Source organism: Diospyros lotus, chromosome 3, assembly GCF_014633365.1.
Source record: "Diospyros lotus cultivar Yz01 chromosome 3, ASM1463336v1, whole genome shotgun sequence".
NCBI classification, from domain to species: domain Eukaryota; kingdom Viridiplantae; phylum Streptophyta; class Magnoliopsida; order Ericales; family Ebenaceae; genus Diospyros; species Diospyros lotus.
This window is the reverse complement of record NC_068340.1, coordinates 42,050,775-42,070,425: the sequence shown is the minus strand read 5'-3', so window position 1 is coordinate 42,070,425 and position 19,651 is coordinate 42,050,775. Positions and strand designations below refer to the sequence as shown.

Below are 19,651 nucleotides of genomic sequence, written 5' to 3'. Positions count from 1 at the left end.
TAACTTATATCAGAGAGTTGCAGAGACATTCATGTTAGGTAAAGGAACAACCCAACTGGCTGACGTTTCATACTCAAAACATAACAATTTGGCTGCTCCTTTATTGGCTAAATATGCCAAGAGTGCTTCTCCTCTTATCCTTTCTCCCTACCCTTCAATATTTGTGAGAAGGATTTACCCTTGTATTCTTTATTTTTTTCTTTCATAAAATTAAATAAATAAAGATATTGATTTGATCAGATGAAAAACTACATATGGTTCATAGCAAAATAGGGAAAAAAAAAAATTGCATATCAAACATATAGGTGGGATGAAGCTTAATTTGGTTTAGCCTGCAGTAGCATGTAGCTATACAAATTAATTCTTGATATGAGTGTGCAGGAAAAAAATTGGGTCACTGTAATATTTTCCAGATGGAAGAACTGATGATTAAGTGCTGGGGAGGGAGCTGAAACCCTTGCGAAAACACTAGGGCAAGCTAATATCTTGTAATTAATCAGCTAGATTAATTGTGAAGGATTATATGAAAGAATCAGATCGCAAAAGTATATTAAATCTTTGATTTAGAAGGAGGAGGAGGAGAGAGAAGAAGAAGAAGAAGAAGAAGAAGAAGAAAGCATCGGGATCGCAAGCAACTTATTCATCAAATACAGGAGGCGAAGAGAGGAGATATAGGAGACATATTTATAGTACTGTAGGTAAAGTAAAACCAAAAAGAAAGCAAAAATGTACAGATATATAAACCCTAAAATCTCTTCATCTTCTTCATCTCTATCTCTCAATCTCTCTCTCTCTCTTTTTCATTACAAAGTATTCATTAGAACATCTCTCTCTCTCACACACGTCTATATTTTTACCTCTAGAAAGGAGGACGACCATGGCTCCAACCAAACGCATCATGGTGCAGCTGCCCACCATTCGGCAGCAAGTTCGGCGGCAGATTAAAGACCGGCAACCCAGAAGGGTCGCCCAACCCAGCCTGCTGCTGTCCCCCGCCGCTGCCAATTCCTGGCGGAGAGCCGCCACCGCCACCGAGTTGTCCTCCACCTCCGCTGCCTCCTTCTTCTTCCTCTTCCAGCGGCAACCTCTCATAGGTAGCATTGGAAAACGTAGCTGCAATAACCATGACTGGCCCTGAGGCCACCAGGGAACCCACAACGCTGCCGCCCACAACTTGGCCCTGACCGCCGGCGAGATATATAGTCAGCCCTGTGGATCCCGGAGGCGCAGGCCCGGGAAGGAACGTGCCGGTGAGGGAGAGGATTTCGAAGCGGCCGTGCAGCGCCATGACTGCGCCGGGAGCCGAAGGCTGCCGAAGGGTCACGTTTGTAACTGTGCCATTTGCGCTGAGAACGCAAACCCCTCTTTGCCTTCTCCTCGCGAACTGGGCGAGGTTCTCGGCCACGTCGGAGCCGTTCGCCACCTCCATGACGTGGCTGCGCAGCGCGTTGGGGCTGTCTCTTGTTACGAAAATCGGCGGCTTGGGCTTGTTCTTAGAGCCTGGTGGGCGGCCTCGAGGGCGGCGCGTGGCCACCTCAATTGCACCCTCTTTGGGGTCGTCGTTGTTGTCGCGTTCGTCCTCTTCCTCTCTGCCGCCGCCGCCGTTTTCGTTCATCGAGATGCCCAGATCTGGCTTCTTCAGCCCTGCGGATGATCCGGATGACGATGCTTCGACTCCCGGCAGACCCACTTGCCCGGCCCACCAGCGGTTCGCCATGTTTGTAGCTCAATGAGAAGTAGGTTGAAGATCGAGACGACCCAGATGATGATTTCACCTCAGAGATGGATCTCAACTCAGCTGGGAATTAAATATACATCCGATCGAAGCTGGAAACACGAAAAGAACAAATATATAGAGAGGCTTCACATTGACACAAAGAAAAGTGTGAGGACCTAAAAGAGTTATGAAAAGGAGACAGAGAGAAGAGGAGATTGATACTAATTATAATATGAGCCGATGAGGACGAGCAAGAAAACAGCTAATTAGCTTGGGGAGAGAGAGAGAGAGAGATTCCTTTGCTCAAGAATTCTTGGGTTTTTAAGGAGCTTCTTTGCCTTTGCTTAGGTTTTGGTGACGAGTGTGAGAAAGATGTTTGAGGAGGAGGAAGGAGGAGCTCCACTTTCCTTGTTTTTCTCTCACTAAAATGTCATTGGTTACCTCTTTTCTCTCTCTCTTTTGTTGAGAGAAAATGAGGGAGAGGGCGAGAGATGGAGAAGGCAATAGCTAGCTAGGGTTAGAAATTAGGGTTTGATGAGATCATGAGAGAGTGAAGTAGGGTAGCGTGCGCGTGAGAAAGTGGGGGGCGCCTCTCTCTCTCTCTCTCTACCTAAAGAAGAGCTTATTTAATTAGCATTTGCAAGACAACAAGAAAGAAGAGTGTTTTTGGGACTTGGGGAAGTGCTTCTTTAGAGGCCACCCACCCACCACACTGAGGCAATCTTTGCATGGGGGCCTCATTTCCCTCCATTTTCACTAGCGCTTATGTTTTATACAGACAGTCACTTGTAACACTAATCCTCTTGTAAATATATGTGTATTAATATATTATATTTTATGTGTATTGATATAAATTTACAGTATATTAACACATAAATGTCACAAGTAAATATTAGTATTTCTGTTTCACCAAATATTACAGCAGCTCCTAGCTACTTAATTATATAGAATTTGATTTGTAATTACAGTTTTGGTTATTTTGTGTGAAGAGTTCTTTAATCTTTTAGCATGTGCATCCATTATAGAAGAAACCCACGAAAGGGCTAAAGCATATTAAGGCATAAGGTCTCATGTCAATGCACAGAGACCAACCTTTGGGCACAATAAAATAGCTTAAGACAAGATTCTACGAGCTAGAACAAACTAGAAGGGCTGTGAAAACAAAACTAGACCAACCCAAACACTAATGGCGCAATACAAAACAGCAAGCCCAAAATAAAAGCAATCCCATGAAGTGTTTAAACCCATGCATTATCGGCATAAGGGGACATAAAGAAGGTTCAAACTCATAACTTGATGTATTGTCAGTGATCATCTCATTATCTAAAGTATTCTTAGAAACTTGAGATTACCGTTCTTGCGCGGTCTCTTGCTATTCATGCCTTCAATTATTTCGATAGAGGAGGTAAATCGGAGGACGATCTTTGACTCTTACCTAAGTCGAGTATCGAATTCGTGATCTACAAGTACTGACTACAGCGTATCACTTGCCTGTTATGTAATTAATTAAATATTTGTTTATCTAGGGTAAATCAATTTGATGCACGAAAATGGTTCCTAGACACCATTTTGACATTTCCTAGACACCGTTTTGATGTTTAGGAGACGTTTCCTTTCAAAAATAGTAAAGAGAGCTTGAAATATTTTTTGGATCGTTTTTGTAATTTACAAAATGTTTCAGGAACATTTTGCAATTACAAAAAAAATTCGGAAATGCGTTACGGGCGACCCAATAACCAACAACCATATATATAAATCAGAAATTTGTTGAGCTCTTAATCAGAAATTTGTGGACGAATTGTTCGTTGGAGAGCTCTCAATCAGAAAATTGTTCGTTGGAGAGCATCGAAGCCAAGAAATGCTGCATCTGCGAGGAGACCTGCAAGCCGAAGCTCGACATTTTTCAGCTGCATTTCCACCACCGCGTCGTTGTAGGAATAGACGATGCCGACCCTGAATCCGGGGAGGCCCAGGTCTTTGGAGAGGCTGTAAACAATGTGGATGAGGCGGGCATCGACGACGGCTGTTTCTTGGACGATTTTGGAGAAGCTTATGAAGTTCAGCGGCCGAAAAACGGTGGCAGAGTAGATTTCGTTGGAGACAAGGTGGATGTTCTTGTTGGCGATGAGGCTCTTGACGAGGTGGATGTTCTTGGCCGTTTCTTTTCGGTGGATGTTCTTGGACAATGTGGATGAAGGTTTGTTTGTCAGTGCCCAGTAGGTTGAGGTGCATTTTTGAGTGTTCGCTGGAAGGGTTGCTTCTGTGGTTCAGTGGGTTGGAAGGGTGTCCAGTGGACTTCAGTGAACTATGTGAATTTAGTTTTAGGCAAATGTATTATAATTGAACTATTTTTTATATTAGAAATTATATTTATAAAAAAATATTTAATTTATACTTTATCCTGCATTCCTGTCTCCTACTTTTTTTTAAAAATATATATATCATTTCTATTTCTATTTTAAAACGTTTCGTTTTTGTTTTCGTTTCTGTTAAATTGCAAGAGGCGATCTTTGAAGTCAAGTGAAGCCTAGCTGGCCAGGGGCCCTTATTTATTAGCATCAACTATATTCATGTTGTTTGGGCCTAAAGAGTCTGGAATATGCCAAGCCCAATCCAAGACTCTGCAGTCAGATTGTCCAAACAATGTTGGGCCCAAGCCCAACTTAATGACAGTGTTTTTAGTTTGACGGCCCATATGTCCATACTGGGCCGAAGCCCTTGTGAGTGGAATTGCATAGGCAATAAACCCTAACTTTGTTCCACTCCCCCCAGAGCAGACCCCAGTTCCAGCTTCACCCAAAGGTATGTTCTTTTTCATTTCAATCCACCTGTTCAATCTAATCTTAGCATATCCAGTGATTTGAATCAAGGCATATCGTCTATTTCTGTACTTGTTTAGTTGTTTGTATCTGTAAATTTGAGACAGAAAAGTGCATGCCCAAGATTGAGTTTTCGAAACCTTTATAATGCACAAGATTTAGTTTTTATTGACGATGTGTTTTAGCATGGTGACACGGTGAACCTCTCTGATGCTCTGTGATGTGCTTGAAACTGTGTGTTCCTTCTGTGTTTTATGGTCTTTTTATTTTTATTTTTTTGTCTGTATTAGCATTATCCTGTGGGTTTGTTTGCTTTGGTAGGAGATATTATTGAGAATAGTTTTTGGTGGAAGAAAAATAAAGCTAGGTTTTAGGTTGAAAGATATAGAAGAAAAAAAAATTAGGTTTCAAGATGTCGAAACTATATGACATATTGGATTTCAGTTAATCCCCATTTGTTAAGGTTGGTGGGAAACCTTAATCTATGCTATATCATGGCCTTACGGAGGATTTGGCCATGGATAGAGCACTAGAATTCATATTGCCAAACCACCTAGTGGGATTAAGGCTTGTGGTTGTTGTTGTTGTCATGCACATTTGTTGTGATGGAGCTTTTCTGGACAAAATGCCATTGATGAGGTGTGTCAACTGTCAAGCCTGGAGAAAGAAGGTTATGATGAGAAATATCTGTTTAAATGAACTGGGGCTTTTTTACTAGGAAAATCCTTCTGAGTCTCTGCCCTTTCTACCAAGTAGAGGCTTTAGAACTGTCTTGACTATCCTTAGTTACACATAATTTTAGCTCGTTCCATGTGTTTTTTCTTCATGTTTGGTCATGTTCTACTGTAAACTAGATTACTTTGGCCAATTGGATGCACACTGATACTGATCTATTGCTTTTTCTTTTTTCGTAGCTAAACCTGTTACAGTTTGGAAATTACACCTCACTGAATCTAATTCTTTTATGCTGCTTTTGAACCTGTAATATAGCATAACAGGGTAATTAGATTTGGACTATGAATTTTCCTTCATGTATGTAAGGTATATGTGTACACAGAGTCAATTGAGAATTTGAACTTAGAATCTTGGCCAAATTATGCATAACATGCAGAACCAAAGATGATTGATCATTTTACCAAGTAGGACTCTTTAACCTTATGCCTTTGAATTCTTTATTTTTTAGGAGTTGGTGATAATAGCATCATAAACCTTAATCTCACTAGGTGGGGAAAACGGACATTACTGTTTGTGTTTTTATTTTCATGTTTCCTAGTATGCTATTTAGTTTAACATAATTCCTTCACTAACTTGCGAGCTTTTATTGGAAATTCTCAGACCGAGCCAAGAGAATGTCGAACCCAAAAGTTTTCTTTGATATCCTGATTGGAAAAATGAAAGCTGGAAGAATTGTAATGGAACTATTTGCTGATGTCACCCCCAAGACTGCTGAAAATTTCCGAGCTCTCTGCACTGGAGAGAAAGGGATTGGTATATCAGGGAAGCCATTGCACTATAAGGGCTCCACATTTCACCGCATTATCCCCAACTTCATGTGTCAAGGTGGAGATTTCACCAGGGGTAATGGAACAGGTGGTGAATCAATCTACGGGCTGAAGTTTGCAGACGAAAACTTCAAGATGAAGCATACAGGGCCTGGTGTTCTGTCAATGGCAAATGCTGGACCAAACACTAATGGATCCCAATTCTTTATTTGTACTGAGAAAACATCATGGCTTGATGGCAGACATGTGGTGTTTGGAAGATTGTTGATGGCTATAGCGTGGTAAAGGAGATGGAGAAGATGGGTTCAGATAGCGGGAAGACTTCGACAACTGTTGTGATAGAAGATTGTGGCCAGATAAAGGAGAATTGATAACACCAAAAGTGAAGGAAGTGAATTTCCAGGTAAATAATGATGCATCAGATTGTTGTTTGCCTGTAATGGAGTTTGGTAGAGCTACCCGAATAGAATCTTTTTGAAATTAGTAGCATAAGCTGAATTTTGTCCTGAATACTTTTGCAATGAAATAATGACCCAAACTGATACTGGGTTTTTGTTCTGACTGATGATTGATGAATGGTTAATGTATTTCCTGTCTAATTCATGAGGAGGAAATGCCTTTTTGTGTGCCTTATAGAAGTAAATGATCATCATTCTCAGGTCAATTGCAGTTCTTTCATTTGAATCATCAAGGGTTAAAGCCATTATTTCTTCTTCCTCTTCTGGTTCTACTGATACAGGACTGGATCCTGGCTTTTTCACCATATTATGTGATTTCCTCCTCTTGCGTTAAGAAAGATATCAATGGGGTTTTGCAATGTGCTTTCCTTCTTGCCTCTGCTCAGAATCTTCAAAGTGTACCTCTTGCATTTGTTACAGCATAGAACCAATCTTACCATTAAGGAAATGGATGCCATGAGTCCACGGCCAACGGTGGTTTTGGGAATGTTATTTAGTTGTTAGCGTTTTAGTTGGATTGCTAATTCTTTATATATATATATATATATATATACACAGGTGATGTCGCGTACTAGTCGTTATGATACGCTTATGACCTTCGTAAAGTACGGAGTTTCTTGCCTTAGAATCGTCTCATCTAAATTATTTTTTGTGGCATCTGACCATTATATCAGGAGCCATGAGCTCACTCTCCAATTTAGATTATAAATCAAGTCATAAATGATGGCGTATTCCATATAATGGGTTTATTTATGGATCAAAATGGGTCAAAACATGAACAGTTTGGTAGCTTCTTCTTCTGATGATTGTGGAGAGAATGATGAATGTTTCCATTTGTGTTACCAACACCCACTATAAATCCATTAATTCCCGCATTTGGATAGAAGAAAGTAACCATTTTTTAATCTCTTCTCTCCCCACTGAGAGCACAATAGGATGGTTGTGAAAGCTTCCATTTGGAATTATCATATTGCCACTTATATTGCAACTTTTGACCATAGCTTTTCTAGGGTTTGAATGAATTCATGAAACTAAGCTTGTGAAATCATCTACAAGTTTATTTTTTTATTTTTATTTAGTGGGTCTTGCAAGTTTGAATTGAATGGCTCCCTGTATATGCATTGAATTACAAGTCTCCAACTGGGCAGAGACCCACCTATCATCCACTTGCTATTATATATATATATATATATGCTCATCAGTCAGTGCCCAAGCTATCTCATCAACCTAATTAAATAATTTTCTTGATGACCTCTGGTAATAAATGATTTAATTGAATTGATAGAGTGTACACTAAAATTATTACTAAACACAGCAGCCCCAATGTTTCTCACTTGTTTCAAAATAAAACAGTATGATCTTAAACTTTTCATTTGATTTGGTGAGATTAGTATTTTGACTGTTGAATTCCCCACCTTTCAATTTAGTAATCTCATTAATACTTATTGACGATGGTTTTTGAGATAATTCAGCACAACTATGTTATAAATTGATCATCTAAAATAAAAGATGGTTGGTTTCCTTATTATAGTTTTTAATATTTAATTTGGGCTTTGTTTAATAATTTATTTATTTATTTATTTTTTAATTTAAAAAATTCAAGAGATCCCTTAGGTTACATTTGGTTTGCACCTATCTATCTCATCTTTCTAATTTACTATCCATCTACTCTACCGTCTTAGATAAACACGGACAATCGTAACTCCTCAGGGGTGTTCTTTCTCCATGTATGTTTTGATGATCAAGTTAATATTCAACTAGTAAAGAATGATCAGAATAATAGATAAGAGAAGATTTAGCACGTATTTATCATCAAATAACTAAGAATTTTTGTAATTCACCGTGGAACGATCCAAGCATGATTTCTATTGAATCTCCCATTTAGGATGTAACTAGATATGGCTAGGATAGGTGTTCACCATATAGTGGCTCGAGAGATATTTTAGGTGGGTGATGATCGGGCTTTTTGCCACATTCACATCACATATATCTTTTATTCAATGGTCCATCTCTCTCGTTCACTTTGAGTAATGGTTAAAATAATTTTATTGATTGATTAAATAATTTAAAATATAATATATTTATTATTAATTATAAATTTATTTAAAAATCATATTTTTTTTTCCAACTTATCCAATTATCAGTCCGCAGTCAATAGTAATCTTGATTCATGCAAATTCAAGGGAGTTGTGAATTTAGTACTTAGTCAAGCCATTAGGAATTTGACCCACTTTTAACTTAATTAGCTACCTAGCTAGTTTTATTGCATGACAAAGCCGCCGCCAGTCTAGAATGCTGCCACGTAACCATATACAGTGCCAACTAGACTAGTAATAATAATGTTATAACATTTTTAAGTAATAATGATCCATACTAAGTCTACGAGTTGGCATTCACTAAATATTATTTTTTTAAATTTCTGACTTATTAAATATTAATATTTATAATTTATATCTATTAATTATTTAATTAGTATTAAGTATATAATAGATGTGTTATGTATTAAGCACGTAAAAATAAAACAGCAAAACACCATCCCTGACTGATCGCCTAATTACAAACTCACCAGTAAAAGGTTGTGGGTTGTCGATTGTAGTAAAGATAAAGAAGAAATGTGGGTCGATCGAGAATCGTCGATCAAAACAAAGAGAAAAAAGAAAGGTAGATCAATCGAGGCTCACGGGTAGCTAGTTAGAGTAAAGAGAAAGGGTCGGGATTGGTTGAAATGACAACTCTATTCTTTCAATTGTGTTGGCTGAAGAAGGCAAAGAGAAAAGCACAAGGAAGAATCAATTCGATCTGTTCTTCATCTATTCTTTATTTCTTTTATGTTTTTTTTTTTCTCAATTCACCTCACATGTAATTCACACATTATTTTAAATTAAGTTAGATTGTTAATAAGTATAAATTATAAAGATTAAGTATTAATAGGTTAAATTTAAAGTTTAAAAAATTGATAAACTTTTTACATAAAATTTAAAAGAAAAAATATGGGTTTGGCCCATAAAAAGTAGTGACTATAAAAACTATTTTATTTTATTATAATAACTCGAAAAAGGCAGCTGTGAAAGTGAAGCTGAGAACATCGTCCCGAGGGATGAGCTGACCTGGCCGCCATGCCCACGCCTTTTGACCCACGTGTGCATAATTAAGACCAGACCAGACCAGTCACTCTGCAGCGACCTTGAACATTCATGCATGTATCGGTATCCCCAAAACCTTTCTGTTGTTTTATAAAACGTTAATTTTAATAATTATGGGCTCTATAAAAGGCTTAGGATTTACGTTATTGTTACTCCGACCAAATCCAAAGCAATTTCCCCTTTGAATTCAACACCTCAGTCATGGATACCCCCCTGGTAGCTTCGAATTTCTTCCAGAACCCTTCTCCGGACTTCGCCAACCAAACCCTACCCTTGAACCAAGATGACTCCGAAGAAATGCTTCTCTATGGAGCCTTAGCTAAGGCCAGGGACGGACAAGCTAGCTCCGCGGAGACGGAGGCCGACGTCTCTTACAGAGGCGTTCGCCGGCGGCCGTGGGGAAAATACGCGGCGGAGATAAGGGACTCCACCAGGAACGGCGAGAGGGTGTGGCTGGGCACCTTCGACACGCCGCAGGCGGCCGCTCTGGCCTACGACCAGGCCGCACTTGCAATGCGGGGATCCATGGCGGTGCTGAATTTTCCGGCGGCAATGGTGTACCAATCACTGGTGGAGATGGAGTTCGGGTTCGAGGATGAGGGACGTTCGCCGGTCTTGGCCCTGAAGAAGAGACACTCCATGAAGAGGAAAGGAGAGAGCATGAAGAAGACGACGAAAGACCAACCTTTGGTTGTGTTGCAGGATTTAGGAACGGAGTACTTAGAGGAACTTCTCGGATCATCGGAAGCTCCCATCACATCTGTCCAAAACTATGTAACCATATGATCCTAATTCCGTTAAAAGTTAGTTATATCTCGATCTATAATATGGATATATCCTTAAAAATGTCGAATTACTGTTCCAAACATCGATTATTTCTTCTTTCTTGGTTCTTTCCAAAGATAAGATGAGCGTTAATTAATCTTTTTCCTTCTTTTAAGGTCGAAGAAGACAACTCTGTGATGATTGCATTTTGGGGGGATGGGCCCAGATCTTTGTCCCCTGTTCTGTCCCTTGGTTTTTTATCAATGAAAATAAGTTACATTATTAAATTAAAACACATTATCAAACAGTAATTATCCTAATCTAACCATATAAAATTGAACGTTTTGTTTTCAAAATTTATTTTACAATTAACAGAGATGAAGAGATGGTTCTTTTTCAAACATGATACTTTAAGACGGAGAGATGAGTTTTTCCTGTTAATTGTAGAATAAATTTAAAAAAAAATGTTAAGTTTTTTATTGTTAATTTAAGATAATTACTATTTGATAATATAATATTAATTTGATAATATGACTTATTTTCGTTGGTGAGAGAGTCAAGGAGACAAAAATCTAAAAGAATATATTTAGACTTGAACGCAATATGTTTACTTGATCTGTAGACAAAGGAACAGATCTTTTTTATTAATGTACATAATTAATATTATTAGTGAAAATGATATATCTTGTCAGTTGAACACAATAATGAATTTATCGAGTGAAACGTCGTTGCCAACCCACCTAAGTTTGCAAGAAAAATAACTGTTAAAGGGTCAGAGAATAAAGACTCTGAATCTCTGATGTTTAGATTAGACATTGAAGATGTTAAATATTTGAATGTTATATTTACACTAGTATCAAAAACATACATTTTTTAGAATAAGAGTCTGCTTATTTATAAAAAAAATATATATATATGAAACAATTCTAAATTTCACTAGATTAGAATTTTTATAAATAACGTTTATCTTGAAATTTTTTTATAAATAATTGTCTATTCTATTCTTTTTGTAGAACTTTTGAAAAAAAAAATTGAATATCAAATTTATCTAATTTATGAGTCGTACAAACTGTTCTCTCTCCCATAGAGGAAAATTTATGCCTTTCTATCCCAAAAAATTATTTTGAATCTTTAATTTTTTAATCAATTTTGATGTGCGAGAATTCCCTTAACTAATTAAACAGTATAAGTTCTACTACAGGTCAAAAAATCTCACCGAGAAACTTACATAATAGAGTTGAAAAGACTAAAATACCCTCGTTCAAAATATAAATTTGCAAAAGATACCAGTGCATAGCCTTCGCTTCTCTCATCATTAGCCCAAAGGAAAGACAGGCAAGAACTATTGTTCAGTTATTATTTCTTTATTTTAAAGGCCAACAATATCTAGTAACTAACTCTTCTGGTCAAGCTTCATAACATAACACACATACACACACATATATATATATATATATGGTTGTAAGTATTATTGATCAAATTCATATTTTTTTCTTAAATTTTTATATTTTTTTATGAATTATTTAAATTTTTTATTATTTTAATTACAACATATATTTATATTTTTGAATTAATTTAATCCTTATATTTTGATATTTTTTCATATGATTACTTAAATTTTTCATCATTTTAATTACACCTGCAGATTATTTTTTTTACACATCAAAATATATTAACTAAATTGATTCAAAAATGTCAAAATATAAAAATTGAATTAACTTAAAAATATAAATTTAAATATATAATTAAAATAAAAAAAATTCAAACCAACACATAAAAAAAATATAAAATTACGAGGACAAAAGTAAGAGTTTGGCCAATTCTTATTCCTTGAATGACATTTCCTTAAAATCACGGAGAATTGCTGTAACCAATCCCAACTAATGAATCAATCTAACAAGACAAATTCTATGAACTTTGGGACTATATTTATAAAATTATGTTAATTGCAAATCCTTTTACAGCTAATGAATCAATCTAACAAACAAAGAATCTGCAGTTCCTTTACAAAAGAAAAAGAATTGACAATATTGTTCAACTTCCCCTACATGAATGCTTCACAAACAGGAGAACAGAAAGGAATTAGAATGCATGACAGTGGCATCCAATCCAACTGCTGAAAACAACTGGCTCATTGTTCCCACCAAAACAAACTGCTGTTTTATCTAGATTGCATGTTCTTCGCAGGATCAACAGAATTCGCGTGCTTCAGCCCCCTTACAGCCGCAGCAAATATCTGAAAGCCCACCAATAAGTAGGTGTCAGTTAAATAGTTCGTTCCACATTCCAGCAATTCAAGATTTAAGTATGAAGTTATAATGGAGCTCAGAGAATGAAAAAGGGGAAATCCTTAATGCATGAGGCAAATAATGGATTCTGGGAAGAAACTATCATCGAGGATAATCAAACTCCTAGGTAGATAAAGGGAGGGCCCAGTCATCATCTTCTTCTTCTTCCTCTTTGTTTCTTGGGAAATATTCAAACTTCATTTGTTCCTAGGTATAGGTATACAGATCGTATTCATGTGATCATATGATCACCATCTACAATTATGAATCAGTTGCAGATGATTCGCAGAAAGGTGGAACTGGTCTTACAAGAAATCAAAGTAAACCTAAAGGTCTGCAGGTTAAATCCTGTCGCCATTTATCTTTGAGATTGGCTTTTCAATGTACAAATGCTTCCCTTTTCTTATTATTGTCCTATTTATGGAATTAGCTAAAGAAATGACATTTAACTATGATTCTCTTAGCAAAAGTGTTCGTGTAAGATCATAACCAATTGACAGTAGTAGCCGTAGAGAAAAGGTCACACACCTTAGGAGCCCCAGTATGGTCGCTTAATTTAGCATAAGGAAGTTGTTTGTGGCTACTGCTGCACTCACTGAGATGAGAAACCGGAGTGGCCACTTCAATGGCAGGCATCTTGTGATCAAAACCAGAGTGGTTCTTCGGTTGAAAAGGTCTATTAAAATTCTGTACATTTCTACTTGGAAAGGAATTAGTTTCAAACTTGTGATCCTTCTTGGAGAATTGTGTAGTTGCTGCCACTGCGCTTGCTATGGCTGCGCTAAGATTTGATGATTTCTCAACTTCAGATGCCTCAGATTCAGGAAAGCGCACAGAAATTGATCCTGGCTTCAAGGAAAAAGGATCTCGTGGATTTGGAAGCAGGAATTTAAATGGTAGTGGACTTTCAACTGGAACAAGACCTCTCACAGCAGCCTGGGATAACTGGGACAGAATGAAGGGGCAAAAATGAGTGACTTGCATGTGCATGTAGATAAACAGAATAACTTTTAGCTTTCTAAATACCTTTCTTTCCAAGTCATAAACACCTTGATTTCCTCGCATCTCAATTGGTACTAACAATTTCTGCAATGAGCAAGACCGTTCCAAGATCAATTACAGGGTAAAAAAGGCAGACCTGAAAATGCATAGCGATGGAAACTACTTACCTGTGGCTGTTCACAAAGCCAGCAAAAATTTGTCAGTCCTTCTAGCCTCACCTGTAATGAGAAAATGGCTTGGATCAACTCAAAAGCAATGCAGAATTCTCTGTGGTGATTGCATAAAACACACTCACATTGACAAATGGAGAAACAAAAGGGAAGATTTTTCAGCCACTCACCCCTTCAGGCACCTGTTTCCAGCATGTTAGTTCCTCACGTCTTAGACAACCAACCACTTCAATACAACCTGTATTGTGGACAAAACAATCAAAGTTCCTAAGAGTATTCTGCCTTATCAATAAAATATAAAGACAGTATACTGTAAATGGCATTTTCGCATCTTGAATTCACTATGATAATGAACTAAAACAATCACAGCTACAAAGTTCTATTCTAACTTCATAATTCATGGGGGCAAAAGTGTAAACCCCAGATATCCTCGTGCAAGTGTCCTACATATTATGTGTCAAGATGTTTGAAATGGAATCTTAGAAACTACTCTAGCCTAGGGGAGTAAACCATTTGTAGGGTTGGGTCACCACAAGGGTGCAAGACAACCTAGTATGAGGGGGCCATTGGAGCCCCATGGGGGGCGCAAGACAAGGGCATACAGCGGTTGTCCGTACACACGAGTTGGTGCAAGAGAAGACAGGTTGCAGAGAAAACAGTCAAATGCATCTATAGGTAGGCTGCACTAGGTGCAGCAAATTGAGGGCAGAAGGGTGCTAGCCTTGAGGCCTTATTTTGGCATTTACCAGCTAAGATCCTAGGGCAATCCACTGCAAGTGAATGAACAGCCACCAGCAGCACCAGTAAAATACAAATGATGCATCACTGTGCCCTTCAGTTGGTTCAAACCACGGATGCAGGCATAGAAGGGGGTTGCATCAGGGCTGAAGGCCCAATAGAAGGTGGGAAAAAGAATGGTGAGGCTGCAAGACCAGTAGCGGCAGTACAAGGGCTGGCTCAAGGCTGCTACAAGGGCTGCAACAGCCTGCAGAATTTCTGCAAGGACTGTTGGGCAATGCAGGAGAAATGTCCCTATAAATATGAAATGAGCAAACAATCAGGATCTATGGTGCTCTTCTAGGTATTGTGTTGAAGCATAGGTGTCAAGTTTGGGAGTAACAGTACAACCAAAACAGGGCTAGAGTGAGCTTAAGGTTGCAACAGTAAACAAGCTGCACAATTCAGCAAGCAAGCAAGCTGTTAGCTGGCTTAAAATTCACAAGCAACTGCCTCTATCCAGCCTGCTAGCTGGCCTAAGTAGGAGATAACTGGCTTTGCAAGCTTGCCTGCCAATTAGAAAGAGAGATGAGAACAACATCACCATATCAGGGCTTGATCTAACTACATGGAGTCTGTAAAAAAGAGATAAAAATTCCAGGCAGGGGGGAGAAAAGGAAAAATTTATAACAAAATATAATTGCAAAAGTTCCAAAATTTGAATACCTAAGAGTCTTGAAACTGGATAATGCTCTGGAAACTTTAGATCAGTAATCCCATCTACAGCATAAATTTCCCTGTAGAAATCCTCCATTGCTTTAATGGTAGCATCATCCGGAACCTTACTAGCAGCATGGATCCAAAGGCGTCCTTCACAAAAGAAGATTTCCCAAAATTAGAAATTAATATAATTGGACGAAATAGTAACAAGCTTATAGTTGCAAACTGAAGAATTAACTCATTTGATAAAGTATACAGCAACATAAAATGTATTTGTCAAAAAACCACATCTTAGTGATTCATTTAATGAATTCCAAATTCCAGAACCTAACTCATTCTAAATGTGTAAAAAGAGGATGTTTAAACAACTCAAGATGTATTTACATAATATTTGTCAAAAAAAAAGTGCACCAGTAAGTCAAATGAATTTTCAAGATTTGTGTAATACCCAAAATATATTAATTAATTAGGAAATATTACATCTTAGTGATCAGGTTAACGAAGCCCAAATTCCAGATCCTAACACTACATAATCTAGATGTTAACCCATTGGAAATGGGTAAAAAGGGGATGTTTAATCAACTTAAGATGTGTTTACGTTATATTTGTCAAAAGAAATGCACCACTAAGTCATGAATTTTAAAGATTTGTCTATGGTCCGTCATCTTCTTCTTCCCTCTCTCTACCATTTAGATCAAAAAACAAAGGGCTCAAAAATAAATTGTTGGTGAGCACAAAGAGTGACCAGTGGCGGTCTGCAAAAGAGACTTTGTCAGCAAGTCTAATCTCTAACAAGCCTTTACAAGTTTTTCATAGTTAGATTAGATCTAAAATCAATGGTTAGGAATTAGGATTCATTTTGATCATGCTGCAATCTCTAAGCATTACTCAAAATTTGTGTTCTATAAAGATTTTTTAAATGATTGTAAAAAGAGTGGGGAACTGGTAGGTTGAACATGGTGAATAAAATAACAAGAGGAGATATTATTATTTGAAATCAATTCAGGCACTTATAGAGAGGAAAATTATGAGGAAAGGAAATAAGATTCGAAATAAAGGCAAACAAATATGAAATTTGATCTGTTTAGAAGATTTAGGTTACAGAGACTTTTAAGGAGAGTTTAAGGAAAGTTTTGGAGATTTGTTATGTTTAGAAGGACGGAAATAACTAAAAGTTTTATAAATGTCGGTTAACTCTTGTGACCGATGTATCTATGTGATTGTCTGTTTCTTTATATGTTATTGTCTGTTTAGATTAACTTGCATTAGTGTTCTTTTCTTTATAAATAAAAGTTCTACAAACCTGAATGTTTATAAGATGAACTTTACTTCAAAGTTCAAACCTTGCTGTGAAGTTGGATTGTTAAATTATCTTAAGGTAGTTAATGATGATTTTCAATATTATGTTAATGATGAACTGACATTGCATGTTTATTCTGAGCACGTGGCGTTGCCATGCTCTCACATACAAATTTTGGAACGTGACAATTTGACTGCCGACGAAGTTCACCATTAATTATTAACCTTTTATGTGTCATTGACTCATTGGCTTGGTCTGTATCACTAAAGAGACCAAATCCAAGGCATTTAATGAATTAAACTTTATACCTGATCAAGAAGCTTTATATGAGAGAGAAACTCTTCTTGGAAGGGGGTAGTGGGAGACCTCTAAGGTTACAAGCATCTCAAATGCAAATCCATGATTTTTACTGAAGTCAGAATAGGGAAAGAAATAAGCTCAAGCATAGAGACTATCATTGGGGTTCTGAAGAATTAAGGCAAAAGAGTTTAATTGCTTTGCTTTTCTTTGCCAACATCTAATAAGGCAAGGTTAGTTGAATATGAAGAATTTGGCTGCAAATTAAGGGATTTGGCGGATGATTGTGGCATAAAAGAATCAGCCGCCAATTCTCTATCTTATCATATACACATGGCATTCAATTAATTTTTTTTTTATCCTCGACCAAACAAGTTAAATTTGAAGCCCGATCCCCTAAACTTAGCTTAGAACAAAGAGATTATGATTAGGGTTTTGACGAATTAAGACAAAAGGGTTTGAGAGCTTCTTCCCGTTGATCATCCTCGAATGGATTCAAGCCAAGAACAGATTAAATTCCACGAATTTGGCTACAAATCCAGGATTTCAAGATGATTACGTCCGGAAGAAACTAAATGTGAAACATGGCCTCCCAAGTTTGATATCAACTTATAACATACACGTAGTGTAACTCAATTAATATCCTACAGAACTTTCTTTTTTCTCAGAAAACAAACAGGGGCAAATCTTCGATGTAAGCCTGACCCACTACACTTAGCTGCAATACGGAAGCAAGAAAATATCTGGGTACAGAAAAGCAGCGAAAAAAGGGTATTCTTGTTGGGGTTACAATATACCTCTAAGTGGGGCAGGCCAAGACCTTCCTTCGATGCGCTTAATACCATGAACCAACAGCGACGCCCATGGCTGGTGCATTGTCAAACACGGATTCCTCCAGCTCCTACTTCTACTACCCATCTCTCTCTCTCTCTCTCTCTCTCTCTCTCTCTCTCTCTCTGTAACTGGAATCTTGAAGAACTGCGTGGACTTGACTGGAGCGACGCGAGTCTTATAGTCTCCAACTTCACCAATTCGACTCCAACGAGGAATAGGAAAGCAATTTTCAAAAATAATATCTTCACCTATAAACTAATTATTGATAAGTAAAGCAGTTTTTAATAATTGATAAATAATAGTATTAAAATAATAATTTCAAACGAAATTATAATTTCTTTACTTATAAATTAAATTGAACGAAAATAAAAATAAAAAATAATATTTTTTTATAAAAAATAAAAATACAGAAAAAAACATGTAAATAAAAAAGTATAGGGATTTTTTTATAAATATAATTTTTAATATAGAAAATTATATATTAAAAACTAATATATTATATTATTTTATATTATATATTAATATTACAATATATAATATAAAAAATTCTTCTATATTTTTATATTATATAATATAAAAAAAAATTCGTCACTAAACACTTTGTGGACAGAAATGTATTTCTAATTTTGATATTTTTTTTAATATTATAAAATAACCCTAAAATATTTCTAAAATTATAAAAATGACTCATAAATATTTTTTAATGTTTCTTTATCAAAATATTAAAACGACACTCTCAAAACATTTTCGTGCACTATAAGTTATTAAAAATTATAAATTTTTGTAACAAATATTGTATTTATATAAAATAAATTCTTACCAGCAATACCCTTTACTATTTTCCCAACTTTTATCTTCTTATAATTGCTATCTGATTTGGATATTGGAAAATTATTTATTGCCAACTTATATTAGTTAATTAATTAACTTTGTTCGAACAAATTACTTAAAAAATATTTATTTTTTATCTTACTTTTGAATTTAGATTCAATTTTTAAGGTTTCTAACTTTTCATTTCATTTTAATTTTAAATTACTATTTAATTCTACTAAATTTGATCATTAAGTGACAATATGATTGTCACATAAGTTTAGAACTTTTTTATATCTTTTTCACTAGGTCAATGATGTCTTGGCCTCGTAGCAAAGATTGAGACTGAAATCTTAGGGTTTGAGTTCAAATCTTATCATTTGTAGGACTTTTTCAACTTAATGTTGATTTTATTTATTTTACGTAAATTAATTGTTCATAATTTGTAATTTAAGAGCTTAATAGAAAAACTTTGAGATAATTATAGTAACATACTTGAGATTTACTATAATATATAATTTTCATTAAATTTTCTATTAATCTTTCAGAAATATACTTGAATTTTTTTGAACTTAACAAAAACCTACCTAAAGTTTAAATTTTTATAGAGAAAAATTTTGAAAAATAGTCAAAATGTTATATTAATAAAAATAAATAAATATTATATATTTCTGTTAGGTTAAAAATGATTTAGATACGAAATTATAAAATTAACTAGAAATTTAATAAAAATAAATAAATATTATATTAATGAAAAGGCTACTTAAACACTCGGATTTGATACTTTTAGTGACACTTTTATCTTAATGTCTAATATATTTCGGTTTAATGTGACATATAATAAAAGACATCAATACAAAATATTTATGAAAATTAAATATTTAAATAACACAAACATCACTAGTTCTCTTCAATGCAAACAAAACTTCTCTTCGGATCATTAGCTTTTGGACTATTGAGATTAATTCTTTCATAGAGATCAAAACATCAACACTACTTCTTTATCACACCTATGGTAATAATTCTTTACCGATCACTATTTTTTTAACATACTCTGTATCTTCTGATTTGTTCGACTGTTCTACTTAATTTTTAATACATATTATTAG

The 19,651-nt window shown here is 35.9% G+C and overlaps 4 protein-coding genes across 4 annotated transcripts; 2 read left to right on the top strand and 2 right to left on the bottom strand.

Moving 5' to 3' along the window:
* Positions 1 to 622: 622 nt before the first annotated feature.
* On the bottom strand, positions 623 to 2,246 carry LOC127796490 (AT-hook motif nuclear-localized protein 19-like). The gene has a single exon (XM_052328647.1). It carries the CDS (start codon positions 1,715 to 1,717, stop codon positions 860 to 862), a length of 858 nt encoding a protein of 285 aa, XP_052184607.1. The 5' UTR covers positions 1,718 to 2,246; the 3' UTR covers positions 623 to 859.
* Positions 2,247 to 4,436: 2,190 nt separating this feature from the next.
* LOC127796344 (peptidyl-prolyl cis-trans isomerase CYP19-3-like) lies at positions 4,437 to 6,596 on the top strand. Its single transcript, XM_052328434.1, is given in 3 exon segments — positions 4,437 to 4,519; positions 5,872 to 6,294; positions 6,297 to 6,596. Coding segments are annotated over 2 exon segments (522 nt in total). The 5' UTR covers positions 4,437 to 4,519; positions 5,872 to 5,885; the 3' UTR covers positions 6,410 to 6,596.
* Positions 6,597 to 9,793: 3,197 nt separating this feature from the next.
* LOC127797967 (ethylene-responsive transcription factor 1B-like) lies at positions 9,794 to 10,647 on the top strand. The gene has a single exon (XM_052331214.1). It carries the CDS (start codon positions 9,841 to 9,843, stop codon positions 10,423 to 10,425), a length of 585 nt encoding a protein of 194 aa, XP_052187174.1. The 5' UTR covers positions 9,794 to 9,840; the 3' UTR covers positions 10,426 to 10,647.
* A 1,601-nt stretch (positions 10,648 to 12,248) lies between these two features.
* LOC127796530 (uncharacterized) lies at positions 12,249 to 17,870 on the bottom strand. The gene is made up of 7 exons (XM_052328704.1): positions 17,696 to 17,870; positions 15,308 to 15,451; positions 14,035 to 14,102; positions 13,862 to 13,912; positions 13,719 to 13,778; positions 13,221 to 13,637; positions 12,249 to 12,640 (listed from the first exon to the last, which is right to left on the bottom strand). The coding sequence occupies exons 1-7, from the start codon at positions 17,814 to 17,816 to the stop codon at positions 12,566 to 12,568; spliced, it is 936 nt and encodes a 311-aa protein (XP_052184664.1). The 5' UTR covers positions 17,817 to 17,870; the 3' UTR covers positions 12,249 to 12,565.
* Positions 17,871 to 19,651: the final 1,781 nt, after the last annotated feature.

Coding starts and splice junctions, on each gene's coding strand:
- LOC127796490 (XM_052328647.1), bottom strand. CDS start 1,717: ATGGCGAACCGCTGGTGGGCCGGGCAAGTGGGTCTGCCGGGAGTCGAA.
- LOC127797967 (XM_052331214.1), top strand. CDS start 9,841: ATGGATACCCCCCTGGTAGCTTCGAATTTCTTCCAGAACCCTTCTCCG.
- LOC127796530 (XM_052328704.1), bottom strand. CDS start 17,816: ATGGGTAGTAGAAGTAGGAGCTGGAGGAATCCGTGTTTGACAATGCAC. Junction 13,913..14,034: donor GGAAACAGGTGCCTGAAGGG/GTGAGTGGCTGA, acceptor TTCTCATTACAG/GTGAGGCTAGAAGGACTGAC. Junction 13,638..13,718: donor TTTATGACTTGGAAAGAAAG/GTATTTAGAAAG, acceptor ATTCTGTCCCAG/TTATCCCAGGCTGCTGTGAG.